This window comes from Aquila chrysaetos, chromosome 2 (assembly GCF_900496995.4).
Source record: "Aquila chrysaetos chrysaetos chromosome 2, bAquChr1.4, whole genome shotgun sequence".
Lineage (NCBI taxonomy): Eukaryota > Metazoa > Chordata > Aves > Accipitriformes > Accipitridae > Aquila > Aquila chrysaetos.
Window position 1 is genome coordinate 44,852,873 of NC_044005.1, and position 18,790 is coordinate 44,871,662.

At 45.0% G+C, this 18,790-nt stretch overlaps 2 protein-coding genes across 8 annotated transcripts in view; both read right to left on the reverse strand.

The window, feature by feature from the left end:
• Window positions 1–12,161, reverse strand: part of CKAP5 (cytoskeleton associated protein 5) — a 55,058-nt gene extending 42,897 nt beyond the window's left edge. For 2 of the 5 annotated variants that reach the window (XM_030003661.2, XM_030003610.2), the window contains exons 1-3: window positions 12,051–12,161; window positions 1,416–1,507; window positions 679–872 (exon numbers count right to left, since the gene is read on the reverse strand). In XM_030003661.2, coding sequence (XP_029859521.1) covers window positions 679–872; window positions 1,416–1,472 — 251 coding nt within the window. In that variant the 5' untranslated portion in view covers window positions 1,473–1,507; window positions 12,051–12,161. Of the gene's footprint in view, window positions 1–678; window positions 873–1,415; window positions 1,508–6,725; window positions 6,774–7,932; window positions 7,952–12,050 lie in introns of those variants that run through there. The other 3 variants (XM_030003651.1, XM_030003631.2, XM_030003620.2) reach the window with 3 other exon arrangements.
• A 1,224-nt stretch (window positions 12,162–13,385) lies between these two features.
• LRP4 (LDL receptor related protein 4) overlaps window positions 13,386–18,790 on the reverse strand; it is an 84,633-nt gene continuing 79,228 nt past the window's right edge. For 2 of the 3 annotated variants that reach the window (XM_030003689.2, XM_030003680.2), the window contains exons 37-38: window positions 18,517–18,658; window positions 13,386–16,759 (exon numbers count right to left, since the gene is read on the reverse strand). In XM_030003689.2, coding sequence (XP_029859549.1) covers window positions 16,424–16,759; window positions 18,517–18,658 — 478 coding nt within the window. In that variant the 3' untranslated portion in view covers window positions 13,386–16,423. Of the gene's footprint in view, window positions 16,760–17,877; window positions 17,947–18,516; window positions 18,659–18,790 lie in introns of all 3 variants that reach the window. The other variant, XM_030003698.1, reaches the window with a different exon arrangement.

The window sequence follows — 18,790 nt, forward strand, 5'->3', positions numbered from 1 at the left end:
CACTTTAAATCAAGGGTTTTGGAAGGTTAAGTTTTTAAACAAACCTTTGGGTTTGTTTATTTTTTTTAAATAAGACTTTTATTCATTTCATCAGGTCACAAAGTCAGTGGACCAAAGCACTGATCTAGCCCATTAGGTGTTTTTATTTCACCCTCAGAGTACAGGTTATTTCATGGGTTAGACAACAGTGAAATACTGAAAAACATCCTGTGAAGAAATTGGCAGGTATGAAGATTCATATGGGTCAAGTTGGATGCAACACTGTATAAACATAACTACATTTTATTTCATGGATGAATTACACAAATATCTCCCTGGAATAAAAGGCTCCCTGTACATATAGACTCTTTTAGTCAAACAAGAACAGGGATTTCAGTTCACAGCACCTACACCACCAAATTACTGATTCACTTTCTCTACCATTTCAGAAATCTTTACTACTGCCTTTAATAGTTTCTTTGAACATTGTAAGCAATTTCTGACAAGTTAATATGTGCATGGAGGCCATCTACAAGGAAAGCCTACCATTGGCAAATTCTCTAAATCAGAAAGCAAGTTCAGCTCTCAACTGTAAAGATCAGAATTGTTAGTAGCCACTGTACAATTTATCTGCAGCCTTTCTCAGAAAGGCACATTCAACAGTCATAACAGCCTACATAACAAGAAAAGGCTACTTACTTCCCAGCTACATGAGCATTTTCAACATAAGCGAGTGCTGCTTCCAGTCCTTTCAACTGAGCCACTGCATTGGAGTCTGTCACAAATTTCTTTATCAATCCAAGATACTTGGACCATTCAGGACTCTTTTCATCATCTATCTTCTGGAAGAGCTTAAGGGCTTCTTCATAACCATTTAATCTGGCTTTCCACAGCTGGAAACAGAAAACAGATGTTTAAATGTTGTGGTAGCACACTCTTAACTCACCAATCTCGCACAGTTCCTCAATTGTAGTTGAAAGCATGCTCAGTAAGCTGGCATGTGCAAGATTTCTCTTCAATGACTATATGAATAACGTGCAACAGGACAATACATTCATTCTTGTCCTGCCAAGAATGATCTGGATAGAGAGATGCCAGTCTTCCCCACTGCTCTTCATAAGCTATAACCACCACTGATGACTAGGTGGGAGCCCAACAATAGCTCCAGCTACAGATGAGTAATTTCTCCACATGAATGACTGCACTGATCTTTCAGTGCACAAGCTTACGCCATACAGATTATCATGCTACTAAATTCTGCTTAATAAATGTTATTCAGCCTCTAGCTTGGGTAGAACTGATACAGTTTCAGATCTGTTATACACATGCTGTGCAGCTGTCAGGATTACCTAACTATGGTATACTTAGAGGAGTACCACAGAATCTCTGCAGCAGGAGACATACAGCAAGCCAAACCCAAAGACAAGATTTCCTACCTTGTGTTCACATTTCTGGTCAATGGGCAGTTTCATCCACTCACTGTCGTCCCCCATTGTAATTCAGGTTCTCTCTATAAGTACAGTAATTCCTGTGGAGATAGGGACAAGTTAGAACACAGAAAAATACATGTCAGGTGCTACCCACAACATACTTCTACTTAAAAAAATAAAACAAACCAAAGATAATTCTGTAGCAAATCTACAACGTAGCTAGTGTGCAACCCAAGCTTGTAATTACATTTAGATACACACTAAGACTAGACCACTATTTTGTTAGCCCTGCAAAGCTACCAGAGCCATTAAAGATTAGAGAGCAGTGCAATTTGTAGTATTTCAGACACTAGAAGTCTCATTCTGTGAGAGTTTTAGGAAGCCGAGAAGGCATGCAGAATATAACCTCATCTAAGCTTGAGGAAGAATGTACTATGGTTAAGGCGCTAAAATGAAATGAGTACCCATCAACACTAGAAAACTGACTCTTACTGACACATGCTTTCAGCAACAGGTGCCATGAATCAGTGTCAAAAAATAATCGGGTGCTAGTGTAAGGACAGCCATTTTAACAACTTTACAAACAGCACAATTTAAATGAACAGTACTGTGAGAGGAACAAAACCCATTTTTGCAAGCTGGCCACTTTATGCCCCAATTCTAATGTAGCCAGCATCAGCAACTGTCAACAAGAGATCAATTTCTTACCACACATAGGGCTCAAATCCTCACTCATTCAAGTTTCTAAGTGTTGTCGTCCCCCCCTTCCTTTTTATTAAAGCAGGAATACTGACCTTTAGGGTACCAGAGATGAGACCTCAGGCTCAATGCCCATTGCAGACATATTGTACAACTAACCTGACTGCTTGGAGAATAACAAGAGAATATGCCTGATGCAGGGAGATCAGCAAAATGAAAATAGCAGCAGCAACAAGGGCTCCCAACATTATTTATACAAACAAACAAAATCAAACCAGACAAGGAGTAACACGTTTCAGCACACCAGTTCAAATGCATAGACAATGATGAGCAAAATTCTAACTAGCCAGCGTATACAATTTATAACTGAAGGCATATAAATACACAATACTAGCAGAATATTCCTAATGCAAATTCAGCCTATGCCAGCAAAGCTGCATACTTTAACCTACAAAGTGTTTCACCTAATGCACAGAGGTTCTCTGCAGACAATTGACTCCTGGAATTAGGAGCGTAATTTAGCTGGTCTAAGTTAATATAATCAAGTTCTCCAAAGCCTTTTGCCAGCCACACAACACTAACATACAGCTAACTCAATAGCAAAATTATGCTAGCAACAGTCCACAATAAAACCAATCTTTTTTCTTCCTTCCTGGATCAGTTAGGAGATACTAAAAAGAATAACAACCCAACCCCCTAATAATAACAACAAACAACCAAACAAAAACACAACACCAAACCAACCAACCAAAAAAAAACCCCAACCCCCCACCAGCCACCACCACACACACCAAACTACACTAAGCTTACCTTAAATATTTACAAATTCTTATGGACATTAATACTGTTCTCAATACAATTACATAAACCTACCAATTTGCCCAATGGCAATAAGTCAATGTCAGGACAGAAGTTGACTACGTATATAAACAAGCATATCCAGGCATTATTATGGTTTGTCCTTCTCATTTCACAAACAGTGACGTGGCTATTTTTTCTTGACATCGGCAGAGTTGCACAGTGGTACTGAGAAGTGTGCTTTTTAAGCAAAAAAAAAAAGAGGCAAAAAAAAAATTGTTGAGAGGACCAAAGATGAAAACTTAATTAACCCCTAGAACTATAAATGACTGAGAACGAAGGGACTACTCTGCTTATTATGTAAGAAATGAAGTACACAGAAGTGAGGCTACCTAAAACCCATTCTACTGAACCATTAATTCTGGCACAGTACCTTCTTAAATGTACAACTTCTTGGGGAAAAAAAAAAAAAGCTCTGGGTTAAATAGTCACACCATTCCTGCATGTCAGGAATTGACAAGAAAAAGATACTCTGACTTAAAAGTTACAATGAAAATAAAACTCAAGCTTTGAAATGCCATACCAAAACCAAACAATCATAAGAGGTCAACAGGGCAAGTGAGTTACTATATCTTTTTGCATGGAAGCTCACCAGCCTTTTGCAATGGATCCTGCTTTCATCTGTTTAAACTCTTCTGAAACTCTACTGTTTAATTTTTTCTGCCCAAACCTCTCACTTGTTCTCTTATCCCTTCCTTCAGCCTACTGAACAAAACCAAACACCCCCCCAAACAACAACAAAAAAAGCCACCCTGCAGGCAAAAGGGGGGTGGGGGGTAAAACTACATCTAGCTCTATGATTGTAATGATTTCTCTCCAAAAGCAAAAATGAGACTGCATTCACATGAAAAACTTCTCAAAAAGCTCACCTAGCAAAGGACACAGGAATGTGCTAGCGTGAACGCAGTTACAGCAGCAGACTTCCTTCTGTCATTCAAGTTAGTTCTGCAGCCAAGAGCCATCAGTAAAGACACAGCTTTGCCAGTATAAGCTGTGTTTGCATTAGGAATACCTTTACCTTAACATAACAGTATAGAAATAATGGGGTACTTCCCCAGTGCAGATGACATAAAGAGATAACAGCAGTCTTTTCCCAAACTCACACATGCCTTTGCCAAGAATAAGCAGAACTTAAGAGGAAATTAGGTAGTTCTGAGTCTTGCTCAGAAACTTGGAGGTAATTCAAGCCACTTACCTGTCTATATCATTTTGTTGAGGAAAGCATAAGGGATCAATACAAGGATAATATTTATTCACAAAGAAAACAGGAAAAGAAATAAAGCACTAACACACCTGCCAGCAGCAAAAACACCAGAATAAAGAGTTTTGGCACCTGTACTAAGACAAGCCCCCATCTACAGCCCGTTCTTTTAGAAAACTGTCAACAGCATCACCTTCTTACTTCAACAATAAAAAGAAACATTTATTTCTCTCCAGAAATCTGTTCCACTAAGGAAAATCTTATTGTAGTACAGTGACTACCTTACTACAACCCTAAAGTCAGTTCAAGTCCCTAAAGTCCGGAGCAACTCTATTAAAAAGGCTTGTCCATTGCAAGGCTGATACTGATTTACAAGTATTTTTACCCTTACAGTTCATTGCTACAAAGTGCAACCTCTTGTTTGTACAGTCTAGTGATGCATTATAGAATCTAGAAGAAAATTATCTAGGATTTCCCTTCCCAACATCACAATGTACTCAACCTCGGGGGGGGGGGGGGGGGGGACACAAGTGATGGGACAGACACAGGGAGGGGAGACAGATGACCATGAAACCAGATGACCATGCATTTCCTCACCCATTTTTTTCAGTCTGGTCAAGTCAGTTCCCCTACTATTTTTAGTCATTAACATCTACAATGGTTACTTCAATTATAAAATGGGTTAAGTTGCCTTCTGTGCTGAATCTGGCATCTAAAAATAGTGATAAAATTGTACTTCCCCCTACCCCTCCACAACTTACAAATCCCTTTAGAACAGACAGTTTATCAGAAAGTATTCCACGGTCACAGAGGGAAAGCTGCTTCTTAAACATCCCATCTTTGCAGCTTCATCACTGCTCACGCCTGTCCTAAAGCCAAGACCTTGTACTGTCTACATCTTGCATTTACTAGAATAAAAGACCGTTGTTTCTCCCTTCAATTAAGTCACTGGGTTCTGTACGTTCACAGAATATCCCACATTTGACAAAAAGCTTTTTTTTTTAAAAAAAGCTTCTTTTGCAAGGAGATGTAAACCTCCAGCCATTACTTCTCAACATCCAAATAGCAAGTAGCCTCATTATACAATAATGCAGCTGAATTATGTTATTAGTAGTGAATTTGCAGCAATGAAGTGTTTGACCTACATAGCTTTCTTGTTACCACAACTCAGAACAAACAGATTTAAGTCTTTCAGTAACAATATTCAATTTGGTAGAATCCAGAAAACAAGACCTCCAAAGTGACTGAACCACCAAAATAAGTTTTGTGAGAGAGTTTTGTTATTAACGTGGTCAATACAACATTTCCAAAAGCAAGTCAGCTGAGGAATCTGCAATGGAGATGAATAACAAATCCTCCCTGACAGTTCTTGGCAGAAAAAGTTCTTATATTATGGAGCAGTGAGAAAATGAAGACCATCAAGGAAAGAATAGGATGCCTTCAAAGGGAGACCACGCAAAAGCAGCAAGAGCAGAAAATATTTACAAGGCAGCACAAATGCAAGAATTCCAAATGTAAAAGTGAGAATTCCCCACTGAGTATAAATAAGTTTAGGAAACAAATTTTTCAACACATTAAGAGATTACGGGAAAGTGTCAATACATGAAAGTTTGGATTAACCACGCACTGCTCTGAACAGCTCCTACTCAGCTGCTAAATAAATGCTTTCTCTGCTACAGTTTTTGAGGGCTGAATAGCATCAACCTTACAGCTTCAAGTATGGGGTACTGCTAAAGAAAATCCTTTCATCATAAACATCCTGAAATGTGTTTTATTTTGAAGCACACATTTGTCACCTATCACTACATTTTATTGCGAAGCTTCAGCTTCCAGACCCATTTTCTACAGAAAACATGCAATGGTAAACTAGGAAGCCATTTTATGCTAAAGAAAACCAGATATTTATTGATACTGATTGTCCACTTCTCCATACTCACTTCCACTTATTGAACATCACCATTGCACAAGAATGGCATGAATCATTTTGGTTATTCTGAAAGCTTCTCAAAAACTTTATTCAAACGACTAAGTTCTGAGAAAGCAAGACAGGCCTTTCTAAAGAAAAAAAAAAAACCTGTTTGAAGTGTTCCTATACAGTAGGGCACATACTTGGAGAGCATATTGCTGTATGTCACATTTCAGGTGAAGCTATACTTCTCAGTAGACAGTTCTCTGTCAGCGCAGCCCACAGTTTTCCTAGCAGAAAGAATTTTTATTTGTTTAATGGCAGTTTTGGGTCATATCTGCTCTTTGGCTCTGAAAAGATGAAGTTTCACTTTTAGAAGTGTAGCCCAGCAAGTTTTCGTTAGTTGCCAGCTAAACCTTCTCATTAGATACAACATAAAGTAGCTCAGAAAAAAGGTTGAAAAATTCAAGTAATCTTAACATAGTTAGATTTTTATTTCACACAACACCTGGACACACTAAGTATTTTGAATAGCCCACAAATCTAAGAACTATAGACTAATCAGTCAGTGAAATAATGGAATTGCTTTAGTAAATTCTACATAATCAAAAGGAAAATTGAAGTCCAGCCAACAATCCTGAACTACAGATACCTGCAAAAGCAGCAAGAGTCAGAAGAACTTTCAGACTGCAAACGTGCTTTCCAGCTTCAGTCCACATATCTTTTGATGACAGACAACAGAACGAGAGGTTAAAAAAAAAAACACGGAAGATTATGTGCTGCTTAAGCAATAAAAATTTCCTAAGATCTTAAAGGCTGGCATTTTCAATTAAAACATGAATTAGAAGTTGCAAGATATGCAGCCTCTTGATGCAAGGAAAGGAGGACTTCAGAATAATGAAGAAATAGGAGAAATGCATGCTAAAAAGGAATTGTTTTGCAGGTTGTGGAGTAGATGGCAGCTGAGAGATGCTACTGCTTCAGCAGCAATGAAATGGCATTCAAGAATAAACAGCATTAAATTCTCTCTTGCCTGCTCTAACTCATATGTCCTAACTCAGCTCAGTGACATCTTAATAGCACAAATGGCAAGTTATCGGTAAGGGAGATAGATACTTCATTTCTCTGGAAAAATGCGTTTTAATACATGGTCTCTGAAAGTAACTGAGGCCATTCTTTTCCATGCACCTAAAAGTGGGAGACAATGCAAAATAAACTGACCTTTCGCTACAGCTAAGAGCAAAAGCGATTTCTTACTGCATGGGTAAGCCTGGAGTGAAGCCAGTCTTACAGAACAGAGAGGGGCAAGAGGGAAAAGGGCAACCCACAGGCAAGTTTGCGTGCACTGACATCATTCTAAGGGTGGCCAGCTGGAGTGAAAGATGTCAGCGGGGCCATGCTTCTCAGCCGCAAACTCCCCCATCCCTCAAGGTGTTTACAAAGCTCAGGCACGGAAAGGCTCATGTGATGTTCTTTAAAAGGACGGCCTGAACTGCTGATGAAGGAAAGCTCCCGCGGAGACATCACACCCCTGGACCGACCACTAGCTCCCTCCTCCTCCAAGGGAAGCACACCCTCCGACACAGCAGCACTGCCCTACCCCCCCCCCCCCCCCCCCCAGACGAGCACCCCTCCACTTCTGCCCGCTCCGCCGCCCGCAGCCCCAGATGTCCCCTTCCTCCTCCTCCTCCACCTCCCCCGCACGCCGCAGCCCGGCGAGGTTTCCCGTTCCGCGGCGGCACCGGCAGCGGTTATCTGGCAGCAGGCCGCGGCCGGGGCAGCGGCGGAGCAGGCCGCCCGCCCGGCATTGTTTCTGCGCCCCCGCCCGAGGGCCGGGCCGGTCCCCGCCGGACACTCACCCTGACAGCTCCGGGCCGGCTCCAGCAGCGAGAGCGGGCGGGGAGCCGCGGGCCGGGCCGGGCCGGGCCAAGCCCCTCCCCGCCGGCGGGCGGGGCTCGGGGCGCCGCGGCCGCACCTGGGCGGGGGAGCCGGCCCGCGTCGGGGCCAGACAAAGGCGGGCAGGGCAGGGCAGGGCAGCGCCCGGCTCCCGGCCTCGCCGCGCTCCCCCCGCGGCAGCCCCGGGCACATCGGGCCCCCTCCCGCCCACACACACACACACACACGCCCGGCGCCGCCGGTGCGCGGGCGGCAGCGGGCGCTCGCCGGCCTTCCTGCAGGCTGCGGTGCCCGCCCTGCGGCTGGGCAGGGGCTACCGGACGCCGGTGGTCGGCGACCGGCTTTGGCCCGGCAGGCCTGCTGTTCTCATGAGTCATACGTACCCCTGAACACCCACACCGGCAGAGCAATTATTCTGGTGACGGGGGTTGCTGCGGTCACCCTCGAGCACGGAGCAGACATTATCGCAGGCCACCGTCATCCAGTGATCCCTAACTGAATAAGGGAGCAGTTCTGCAACCCAACGGGAGGAACAAGGCCTGCCGTGAAGAACAAGAAAGGCAGTACCTTCCAAAGGAGGTATGAATGAATGGCCTGGCACCCCACCATCGTTGCATTTCATGTTCTGCTGCGAGATGTGTAATGACAGTGCTCCGGTGGAGCTGATTCATCAGCAGTCTCTCTAGCCCACTGCCTGACATTTTGAGATGCCTTTTCTACAGTGACAATAGCAATTGAAGAAGCTGGTATGGTGGAAACTGGGTGTCAGTAGCTTCCTCCTGAGAAGAGCATCAAGCCGTATGATGCAAGGCTGCGTTTCTTCAGACATGTTTTTCACCAGCTGAAGAAAGAAGCCTCCTCTAGGCACTGCAGCACCAGCCACGCTCCCCACTGAATAATCGTCCAAGTTACTTCTTCCACTATCTCAGCCTCCCCGCTGCAACAGGGAGGCACGAACATGCACAACTGCTTCTGCTTTTTAACATTCACAGCAACTGAGCTGTCATAGAGACAACCCCAAACAATGCATAACTGCTCAGGTCAAGAGGCTCTTTATTCAAACAAGCCACAGCAACACTGCCCAGTGCAAGGCAACGTTTAATTTAAACACAAGGGTACAAGGTTTTCCCGTGTCACCCTTTAGAACTCCAACCCTACAAGATGAACCACTGGAACAAGTCTACAACAAAGCAACAGCAGCAACGGGCTATTAGTCTTAAGACCATGTTGTCTTGAAACCAACCATTCTGTTACAAATAGCTTTAATGCCACCCTACTCTGGGCAGGGACTTCACAAACCATTTACATTAAACAGCTTACAAACAAATCAGCAATGCCAAGTTTATACATTTCTTTTAAAAACCAGAAAAGGACATCTGCTGGTACCATGGAACAGAGGGAGAGATAGGAAGGGAAAAAGAAGGGAACTAGATCATCACTGACCATGATTTTGAAAACCCTAATTAGAAGGTTTACAAGTATTTACATCTCTCAAGGGTCCTTCAAGTCATACATCCTACACAACAAAATCTTCCAAATTAGATACTTAAGACTGAAAGACAGTTACCTCTAGTCCACAAAACATTCAGAGCACTTTCTAATTGTACATACTGTTCGAGATATTCATAAGTGATCTATAAAAAGGGGCGAACAGAGGTGTTACAGTTTGCAGATGACACAATTAATCAGGGTAGCAAGAAAAAAAAAAGAAAAAAGGCTTGACTGAAAGAGCTTACAACATGCCAAGTGAATTTCAGCTGTAAATTTATCACCTAACACACACAGCAGTGCACAAGAGAGAAACAACTTTTAACATTACACTGGAAGTCAGGTTTTCTGAGCTGACTATTGAACAGGAACAAGACCTTTACTGTTTCAACAGACATCGGTACAAAAGCATCAGCTCCACCGTGGCAGACCAGGTTTTCAGAAGCACAGGCCCTGGTTACATAACTGGCCCATATCAGGGGAAGGACAAGAGCCACCATGGAAGTTAAGTCCCACCAAATAGAAGTCATACCCATATGAGAATCAGGAATCACATTGCATTACCATGCATTCACTTTTTTTTATATCAGAATATCAAACGAGAAGTCTTGTGTCAGTACAGTTTTAAAGCAGTCTGAGTAACTCTAATTTCCTGTGCTTCTGCAACCCAAGTTTCATTTATTTTTGTGCAGGTGTCACATAAATAATTCTTTTCCATAGCAGGTCTCCTAGTTAATATTCCCAACTTTGTATTCTTGAGAATTACCTTCCGTACATCTGCAACAATTGGAATTTGTTAGGAACCAGTTTGTTGTACTTGAAGGCCATTTTTTGTTGATTCTGCTTTGATATATCACTGTATCGATGTTGCTTAAAAAGTTTAATGCTATTGCAACTCTTCAAGTGGGGAACAAAAAGAATTTAAAGAAAAAAAAAAAAAAAGAAGAAGGTGCATCTGTGAATTTTAAATGGGGGAAAGCTACCAAAACAGCAAAGTTTAAAGAAAGGCCAAGCCTGAGGCAAGCAAGACAAACCAAATTCTAATTTTTGCACAATCAATCAACTGATCTCATGTTGGACACCAAAGAGTCAAAACTGTAAGGGCAACTTGCACCCAATCTGCACCCAATCATTCTTCTTTCTGACTTGACCCTATCACAAAGTTTTAATAATAGATTTTTATGAGTAGCCTTTTAGAACACATCAATATTTGAGACTCTCAGTATTTGAAGTTATGCATCTTTACAGTTTCAAACTAATAGAATTGTTCATTGAAAGTCTATAGCAACACTCTCTGATACACGAGTAATAAATAAGGAAGGTCTCCCACAGCTGGTAGCCCAACATCCCAACAACTACTACTCAACCCCTTCTCATCTGCAGAAGGCAACTTTAACAGCAATGCAGTTTAGCAGAAGTACTGGAAGGTGCAACACTAAACGCAAAATAGTAAATCAGCAAAAAAGGAAAACTGCAGGATAATTACATAGGGGATACACACCAAACATAAATCAGTTAGAAAATAGTAGCAGATGAGTTTGTGATTTTTTTTTTTTTTTTTTTTAGAATTTCATTTTTAGAACAGAGTCCAGGTCAGTTTAAGCTGCATCGAAGTTTCATTCCTCAGCCTCTGCTACACAAAACTTTGGGTCTCTCACTGACAGAGGTCCAAATTCCAGAGGCAAACCCTCTACACACCAACCTGGAAGCTACTGTCTTAAAAAGAATCACAAGACTCTGACTCAGAAACAGAATCAAATGAAACAGAAAGGCGGGGGGGGGGGGGGGAACATGGGACCCACATTCCCGTCCAGACCCTCCTCCCATACACTAGAGAAGATTCAACAGGAATCACCTCCTGGTGAGGGACCCTGGAGATCCAAGACTAACACCTGCACCCAACAACAGAGCTGTAGAAATGGAGATGAGCTCATGCCTTTTGCATTAAAGATCAGAATCACCTCAGGAAACATTTTCCTCGGGTCGTTTTAGAGGGGAAACCAATTCTGCACGCAGTCTCCCGAAACGCAGGCTCGGCGACAGAAGATGCCAGGTCCGTATTTCCCTCGAGGGACGTTAGGAGGGGGCCGAGCCCGGCTCCCTCACCGGCCCCCGGGCCCACCCTGCCGGCCACCTCCCAGGCAAGGCCCCAGCAGCTCCCAACCGCGCCTAGACCTACAAGGATGACACGAAGGAGGCGACCGCGGCGGAGCAGCCCGGACCACGGCTCTCTACAGGCCCCGATACCCCCCGCTCCGCGGCCGGCCCAGGCGAGCGGCGGCCCTTAAAGCCTCTACAACGCAGCGTGGCACAGGCCGCAGCCTCCCACCGTTAGCGGCCGCAGCCCCCCCCTCCCCCGCAGCCACGGGAACGGCTGCAGGCGAAGCCCGCGGGCCCGGGTCGTTCCCGCGGAGGAATGTCAGCGCCGCTCGGGACCGTGCCTCCACCCAGTCCCCAGGTGAGACGGCAGAGGCTCAGGCCCAGCGGCAGAGGGAGGCCTACCCCGCCCTCCTGCGGGCCCGGGGAGCCCCAGCAGGCAGGAAGAAGAACCGGGCACCCCACCGGGGAAAGGACAACGATAGCGAACCCTCACCTGAGCCCCAGCGGGTCGGGCGCGGCGACTTGTCCGGCCGCTCCTCGGCGGGGTTTGAAATCACTAACACCGCCCGCACCTCCCAGTGTCCTCAGTGCCCATTGGCCGCCGCCGGCCCCACCCATGCCCGCACCCGCGCGTTTTATTGGTCCGTTTGAATCCAGTCAGCGGCGACGCGTACTCCCCGCTCTCCTGAGGCGGCCGGGACGCACCGGGGAAGGAGGCCGCTCCGCCCGCCCCGCGGCAGCCGCCGTGGCCCCGGTGAGGGCGTCGGGCGGCTGCGGCCGGAGCAGCGCCTGGCGCCGGTACCGCTGGCGGCCTGAGGCAGCCGTGCTTGGGCCGCTGAACCCGTCACCTTTCGCGTAAAGGGCTAAGGGAGCTCTGAGGTGGCTGCGTTCGGCTGTGGGGAGCGTCCCCTGGTAGGTGAACGGGCTTTCTTTAGTCTTTCCTGCGATTAGTGGGTTTGTGAGCAGTAACCGCGTTATGGGAGTACAGTGTTTTTCCCTCCTTTTTTTCTTCGCTTCGGCTGAAGCAAGCGAAGGAAAAATTCTTAGGGGTAATCAGGGGGCAAGGGCCAGGAAAGTGCCATCAACGCAATTGCGATTAATCTTACAACGCCATCTCTCCCCACCCCGCTGTGTGAGCATCATCTGTTTTTTAAAAAGTGAGGTGGTTGTATTTTTGCGTGACCTCAGTGAAATCACTTCTGCGCTGTACTTTGTGAAATGAGCAGGAATAAAGCTGAAGTGTTTTAAATCGTTTTGGTACTCCTTTCATCAGAAAAAGGGACAGAATGCGGTATGAGATTAGCACCAGTGCTGCAGGGTCAGTTATTACTGAATGTTTCATTCATTATTCAGCCTTTTACACCATTTAAACTCTCAGTTATAAAAAAAAAGCAACAGAATCCTGAATAAAACCCCTTACAGATAGAAAAGCAGCTCTTCTTCAGAGCTTTGTTTTCCACCGGGGAGAGGCTTGACACCACTACAGTCCTAATACTTTGCAAAAAGAGGAACATCCTCTTCTGCTGTTGCCATGTTGAAATGGTAACAAAAGGAAAAAAGCAAGGTGGGGGCAGGCTGAAAGGTATTCTACACAGGAATTTGCAAAAGTATGTGAGTGTGGATATTCGGCCCTTGATTCAAAGCTGCAGTGGCAGAAGAAGTGTGTGTTGCAATCAGATTATCAAAAGAACCCTGATCCGTTCCTACCTTCTTGCTCCACTCAAATGAAGCAAAGTTGAGGTTCTGTGCAAACAGGTCTGGGAGCTCCTCTTTCAAAGGAGAGTCCAAATAACATGCATGATTCACAACCAAAAGCCAGGCAGAGTGGTTAAGAAAAGCTAAATTTATATTAAATTATCATCAACCCCTAAAATACTGAACACAGTGGTTAAATAACTCCAGAAAGTCCAATGTCTCCAGTGAGTAACGTTAAAACCATTACACAGGAACACACGGAAATCACTGACGTTAGCTTGGGACAGACAGGAGAGAGGTTTGCTTTTTACAGAGTAAATCAGTGCTGAGGAGATCATCCTCCAGTGGCCTTTCTACATTCTTAACATCCTAAGTGCAACGAGGGTCTTCTCTTCCCCGGAACAGGGAACCATGATGCACCCCCTAGGCAGCATCTCACTGGGGCTGTCTCTAGGAAAAAGAAACTAATTTCTGCCCACCTCAGCGGCAGAGGAGAGCCTGCGGGACATTTTGTTGCTCCTTTTCACCACAATCATTCGAGGAAGGGAGCAGAGAGCAGTTATGAATGGTTTTTAGGCTGGAGTGTGCAGGGTCCCTCCTAAGAAGCAGCAGAGAATATTTATCAAGGTGGAGATCACAAGCACCATGAGCTGTTGAAAAGACTGACTGGGTTTTCCTTTCCATTCCGCACTTGCGACTCGGACAGCGATTATTTTCACAGGCTGACTGAACCTCAAGTGACAGGTCTGGGCAGATATTTCCCTTCACCCCTGTCCCACCTCAGGATTTTGGTGCACACTCACATAAGCTATTGGGAAAAAAAAAAAACAAAACAAAACAAAAACCAAAACCCAAAGAAACCCTGCTCTCCTAGAAGTCAGAGCCTTCCTCCCCCATCCACCCACTCACTCCCAGCTCTGATGCCCCTGCCTCTACACGTGGTTTCTGTTCAAATCAGTTATTCTGCCTGTGCTTGAGCCCTCTGGTGTTGTCCCTCCATGAGGCATCTTAGACAGGCAAGGTCTATGTCAGTGATATGCACTCCTTTCTCAGTTCCCAGTCAAGTCCACGCCTCAATCCAAAAGTGCCTCTGCCCAATAAAAACAACGCTTCCCAGGCTGGAGTCAATCAAATAAATAATTAAATAAAAATCTAATTTAAAAAAAAAAAAAAATCCCTCTGGGAGTAGGGAAGAGTCCCACATTAACACAGGGAAATTTCCAAGCCTTAGCTCCAGTTCATTTTCCACAGGAATATACACCAGTCAGCCCAATGGTGCAGTTATGGACAGAGTTTCAAGCCACCTAGCCAGGTCAAAACTGCAATCTTCCCCTTTCTGCAAAGCTACCTCTGCTGTAAAAAGTACAGCCAACCCACTGGCATCTGTCATGTTTTTCAGGGGTAGCAGGTCTGTTGGTACATGAATAAGGTTAGAGTAGAGTAGGATGGATTTTCCTTTTTTTTTTTTACCAGCCGGAAAAATACCGCATGGAAGATGCACCCTCCCCACACCTCTAAGCCATACCCCTAATGTATGCTTTGCTCTCTTTACACCACAGGTGGGAATGTACTTGACCTCTTCCCAGGAGATAAAGAGGTTACAGAGTTTGCCGTGAGAAATTCTTCACTGGAAAGTTCTGCTTCCAAGTATCCAGCTTAACACTTCATTACCATGATAGTATCCATATGACTTGAGGGGTTAATATAAATCTCATTTTTGAAGAAGCATCAAGAGACACTTTCTCTATCTTTTTTCCCTCTGAACAAATGGATGACAAGAGAAGTCAAGAGAATGTGAAAATGCGGCAATAGTCCTTGGGAGCATGCAAGCCCCAGCTCCAGATGCTGCTGGGGTGTAACTGCAAGGGTAGGATTACATCCCCTAGAGGATAAAGGCCTTGGAGGCCAGAGAACAACTGAAGCTCATGTAGCTGATGGGGAAAATGACTTTGCAAGGAGAGCTGTTTAGTGGTAACAGAGGAGCTTAAAGTGCAATTCTATCTGATAAACAACTATTTAAAATGGCCCTTACAGCTCCCTGATTATTGTCTCCTATTCTAGGTCAAATAGGCTCAGCCTAGTAATAAAGCAGTTCCTAACTGTCAGCACTGAGCATTCCCCTGGGAAAGACTCGACCTAGGAATTCTCTCTTTTCCCTCATTATGGTAATCAAAGGTCCTAAACGCCAAGAGAATTGGGACCTTGCAGAATTGGGACTAGTGGAGACTTAGCAAATTCTCTTTTTCTCTTTTTATATATCAGTTACGCAAAGACAAGAGTAGAATTTAGGTCTTGCTGAGATCCATTTCCCCCCATTAGCTCTGTAGAGCTAAGAACAATACCAATCTCTTCTTTCCTCAAGTTCAGCACTCTGACTCCAGTACCCACAGGGAGCGGTTCTGAAAGGGCCATTTGCTGACTCTTGTTTTTCCAGAGTAGAAACATGTTTTAACAGGAAATGGGAGAAGAGGAGCAGTGTCCACTGCCAGCAACAGACACAGTGCTCCAATCTGAGCATTCCTTAAAAGTTTTTACTAGCAGATGGGAAAGTAAGCAGTGATGGTCTCGTGAAGCGAGTCACAGCAACTGTGGTTAGCCTCTTTATGCGCTTAAAAGGTGACCTGATGCTCTGTCAGTGTCCTCTTGAGCCCCAAAGTATACCCCATCTATTCCAAGACCTCTCTCAAGTCAGAGACCCCTCAACACAAAGCCTCAAAGAGTGCTGCTAGTGCTGGAATGACTAGGGGAACTTCTGTGACCAGGACAGGAGCTAGCAATGAGGCAGCTCTGCTCTCTTCATGGGCATTGACCGTGAGCTGGACGGCACAGGACTTGCAGGTTGCCAGAGAACACAGAATCTGAACCAGATTCAGGCCAGAGGAGTCACTGCAAAAGTTAACGTCGCAGCTTCCAGGAAAAGGGAACATATAAATAAACCACAGACAGTGAAAATGAGCCAAAAGGGTCTCCGGGTTCCAACCCGCCCATCCTCCCTCTCCAACCACAAGAGCACAGCTGCCCAAACTCCTTGCTGAAAGGCAGTCACAGTCTCTGGGCCCCTCACAGGAGAGGCCGGTCTCTGTGCCCTTCCTTGCCTAGCAGGCAGAGTCCTGTCTTTTGTGCAGAGCAGAGGCTAGGGAGGGTACGAGCATTTCCAAAGTCGCATGTACTTTAGACCTCGCTCTCCGTGGAGGGCTTGCGTTGGTGTTTCCAGCCTGTGTCTGGGAGCGAGCCACGCCGCTCAGGAGTGGCTGCTGCTGTGTTAACACTGCTGCATTCAGACTGTTCTTCTTGTAGCAGCTGCTCAGTTTCGGTGTCATCCAGTGAACCAGAACTAGCCTGGATAGAGACCGTGTCTGTCTTCATGCAGACATGGTCCCGGAGGATCCCTCCTCGGGAGCTCCGAATCTGCTTAAGGTCATCCCACTCGGACTCATCACTGGATAAAAGGCATATCCCCTCCACAATCTTGATCTTCTCCTTGGTGTAGCTGTGGTCAGGACCAGTCTAGGGAGCAGACAGGTGAATGAAAAAAAAAAAAAAACATATATGGAAAAATATGGCAAAGAACAAAGCAGACTGGAATGTAGACAGCGAAGCAGACAAAAGGCTGGGCCTCCACGTAAACAGCCACTAGCTTTGACTGTCACAATGGCAGAACCCCTTCAGTTCTTCACTACCCCCAGACGAATCCCCCCTGCAAGAGCTCTCATTCCAAACTCCAGGAGCCTTCAAATCATGGAAGGCGAATGAGGATGAGCTGGCTCTTCTACTTTAACTATACATATTCCCTGACAGCAGGGAGTAAGAACAACACTGAGCCTAAAAAGGAAGGAAAAAAAAAAAAAAAACCAAACTAAAATGGGAAGCAGGAACAGCCAGAAGACTTCATGGTAAAAGTAGGCAGGGAATTGATTCTAGGTCTGCAATATCTTTAAATCTGAGTCACTCTAGATTCACTTCTCAGCAAAGCACAGCTGGAATACCACTGTTGAGTCCGAGTCTCACAGCGACACAGGAGAAGATTATAGGGAAACAATGGAAATGATCAGAGGCTAAAAGGGACCACGCTGAGACTAAAGTAGTGAAATCTCTCTAACTTGGCTCATTGACAAATAAGAAGCATTAGAACATCTGATCTATCCCTAAGGAGAAAGTGATGGGGGTAGGGAAATACACATCTGGGTATATCTAGGAGCAGCAGAATTAAGACTCCCAGATAAATAATCTTGGCTTATCCTTAGTAGATACGGCTAAAATGGCAGGAAAGTTTGGGAAATCTATTGGATAGTACCTTTGAAAAACAAAACCAGGGAAAACTCTCCTCTGCGTAAGTCTTGCTGTGATCCCTGCTAGAGGAACTAAGTGATCTAACAGATTATCAAAAAAAGTCCTACAGAAATTACCTTTTTCAAATCTCACACACTGAGTATGAGTAGCCAAAGCCAAGACCAAAGGATCTGCCATAGAAAATTACCTATACTTTCTTGACAGACAGTAGAGCTGGTTTAAGGACATAGAAGCAGGGGAAAAAAACAAGAAAGAGCAATTAGTATGGGACAGTGCTTGAGCCACACAACAGAGCTTGAGTGAGGGAGGCAGGATCAAACACAGAGTAGTGATACCTGACGTGAGGATGTGGACGGAAATCAGAAGAGGGAAGATGAGAAGCTATCTGAGTGATAAGAAAGCTTCTGAGGAGAAAACAGAGGAGAAACTAAGTGCTGCAAGAGATCATATTAAACCCTCTCCAACCTGTGACACACAGGGCAGACCTCTGCCGGGCCTTTAAAATGCTCCATTTAATAAGGGTTCCAGTTGTCTCCCTATCCCACCCCTTCCAGGCAGTGCACAGCGAGGGGCCACATTCTTGTTACCAAACCCCTTCTGGCTGCCTAGTTCCCTTGGTGACTGTCCAAAGCAACCTTGGTGCAACAGTCACTAACCAGGACTGTGTCCGGGGATGACAACTCCCTTTGACTCCTGTACTTCGAGAGCCAGCACCCAATGCAAATGAAATGCAAGACACTGTGGGAGTGGGGAAGAAGCAGAGAGCTGAAGACAGGTCTAATTCACTACAGCTCACTGGGGAAGAAGTGCTGCTGTTTGATCTCTATAGGAGTCTGTCTGAGCAATTCACTGAAGCTGTCCTCCTATGTCCTAGAAGTAAATGCTGACAAGTTGCAACATTTTCACATACTAGGGCCTGTAATACTCAACAGCAGCTTTAGCTGGGCTCCCATGTTCTTAGTAGCAGCTCTTACCTCTTTCTTATAGCATAACTGGTTGTACATGGTTGGTTTGGGAATCGCTTCAATCTTCACCTCCTGGGTAGATGTCCGATATGAGGGATTACTGTAGGTTAGGTTCCCCAAGCCAGGGTCCGTGAACTTGGATTTATTATGCCTAGAGGGAGAGAGCTGTCAGAAAAGACACAGGGCCCTACTGCCAGGATCCAAAGTTCCTGAGTGCTCAGTGAGTGGAAAGCTCCAGCAATCTTTACTGTCCCTCAAAGACAGAGAATGCTGGCTTCACCTG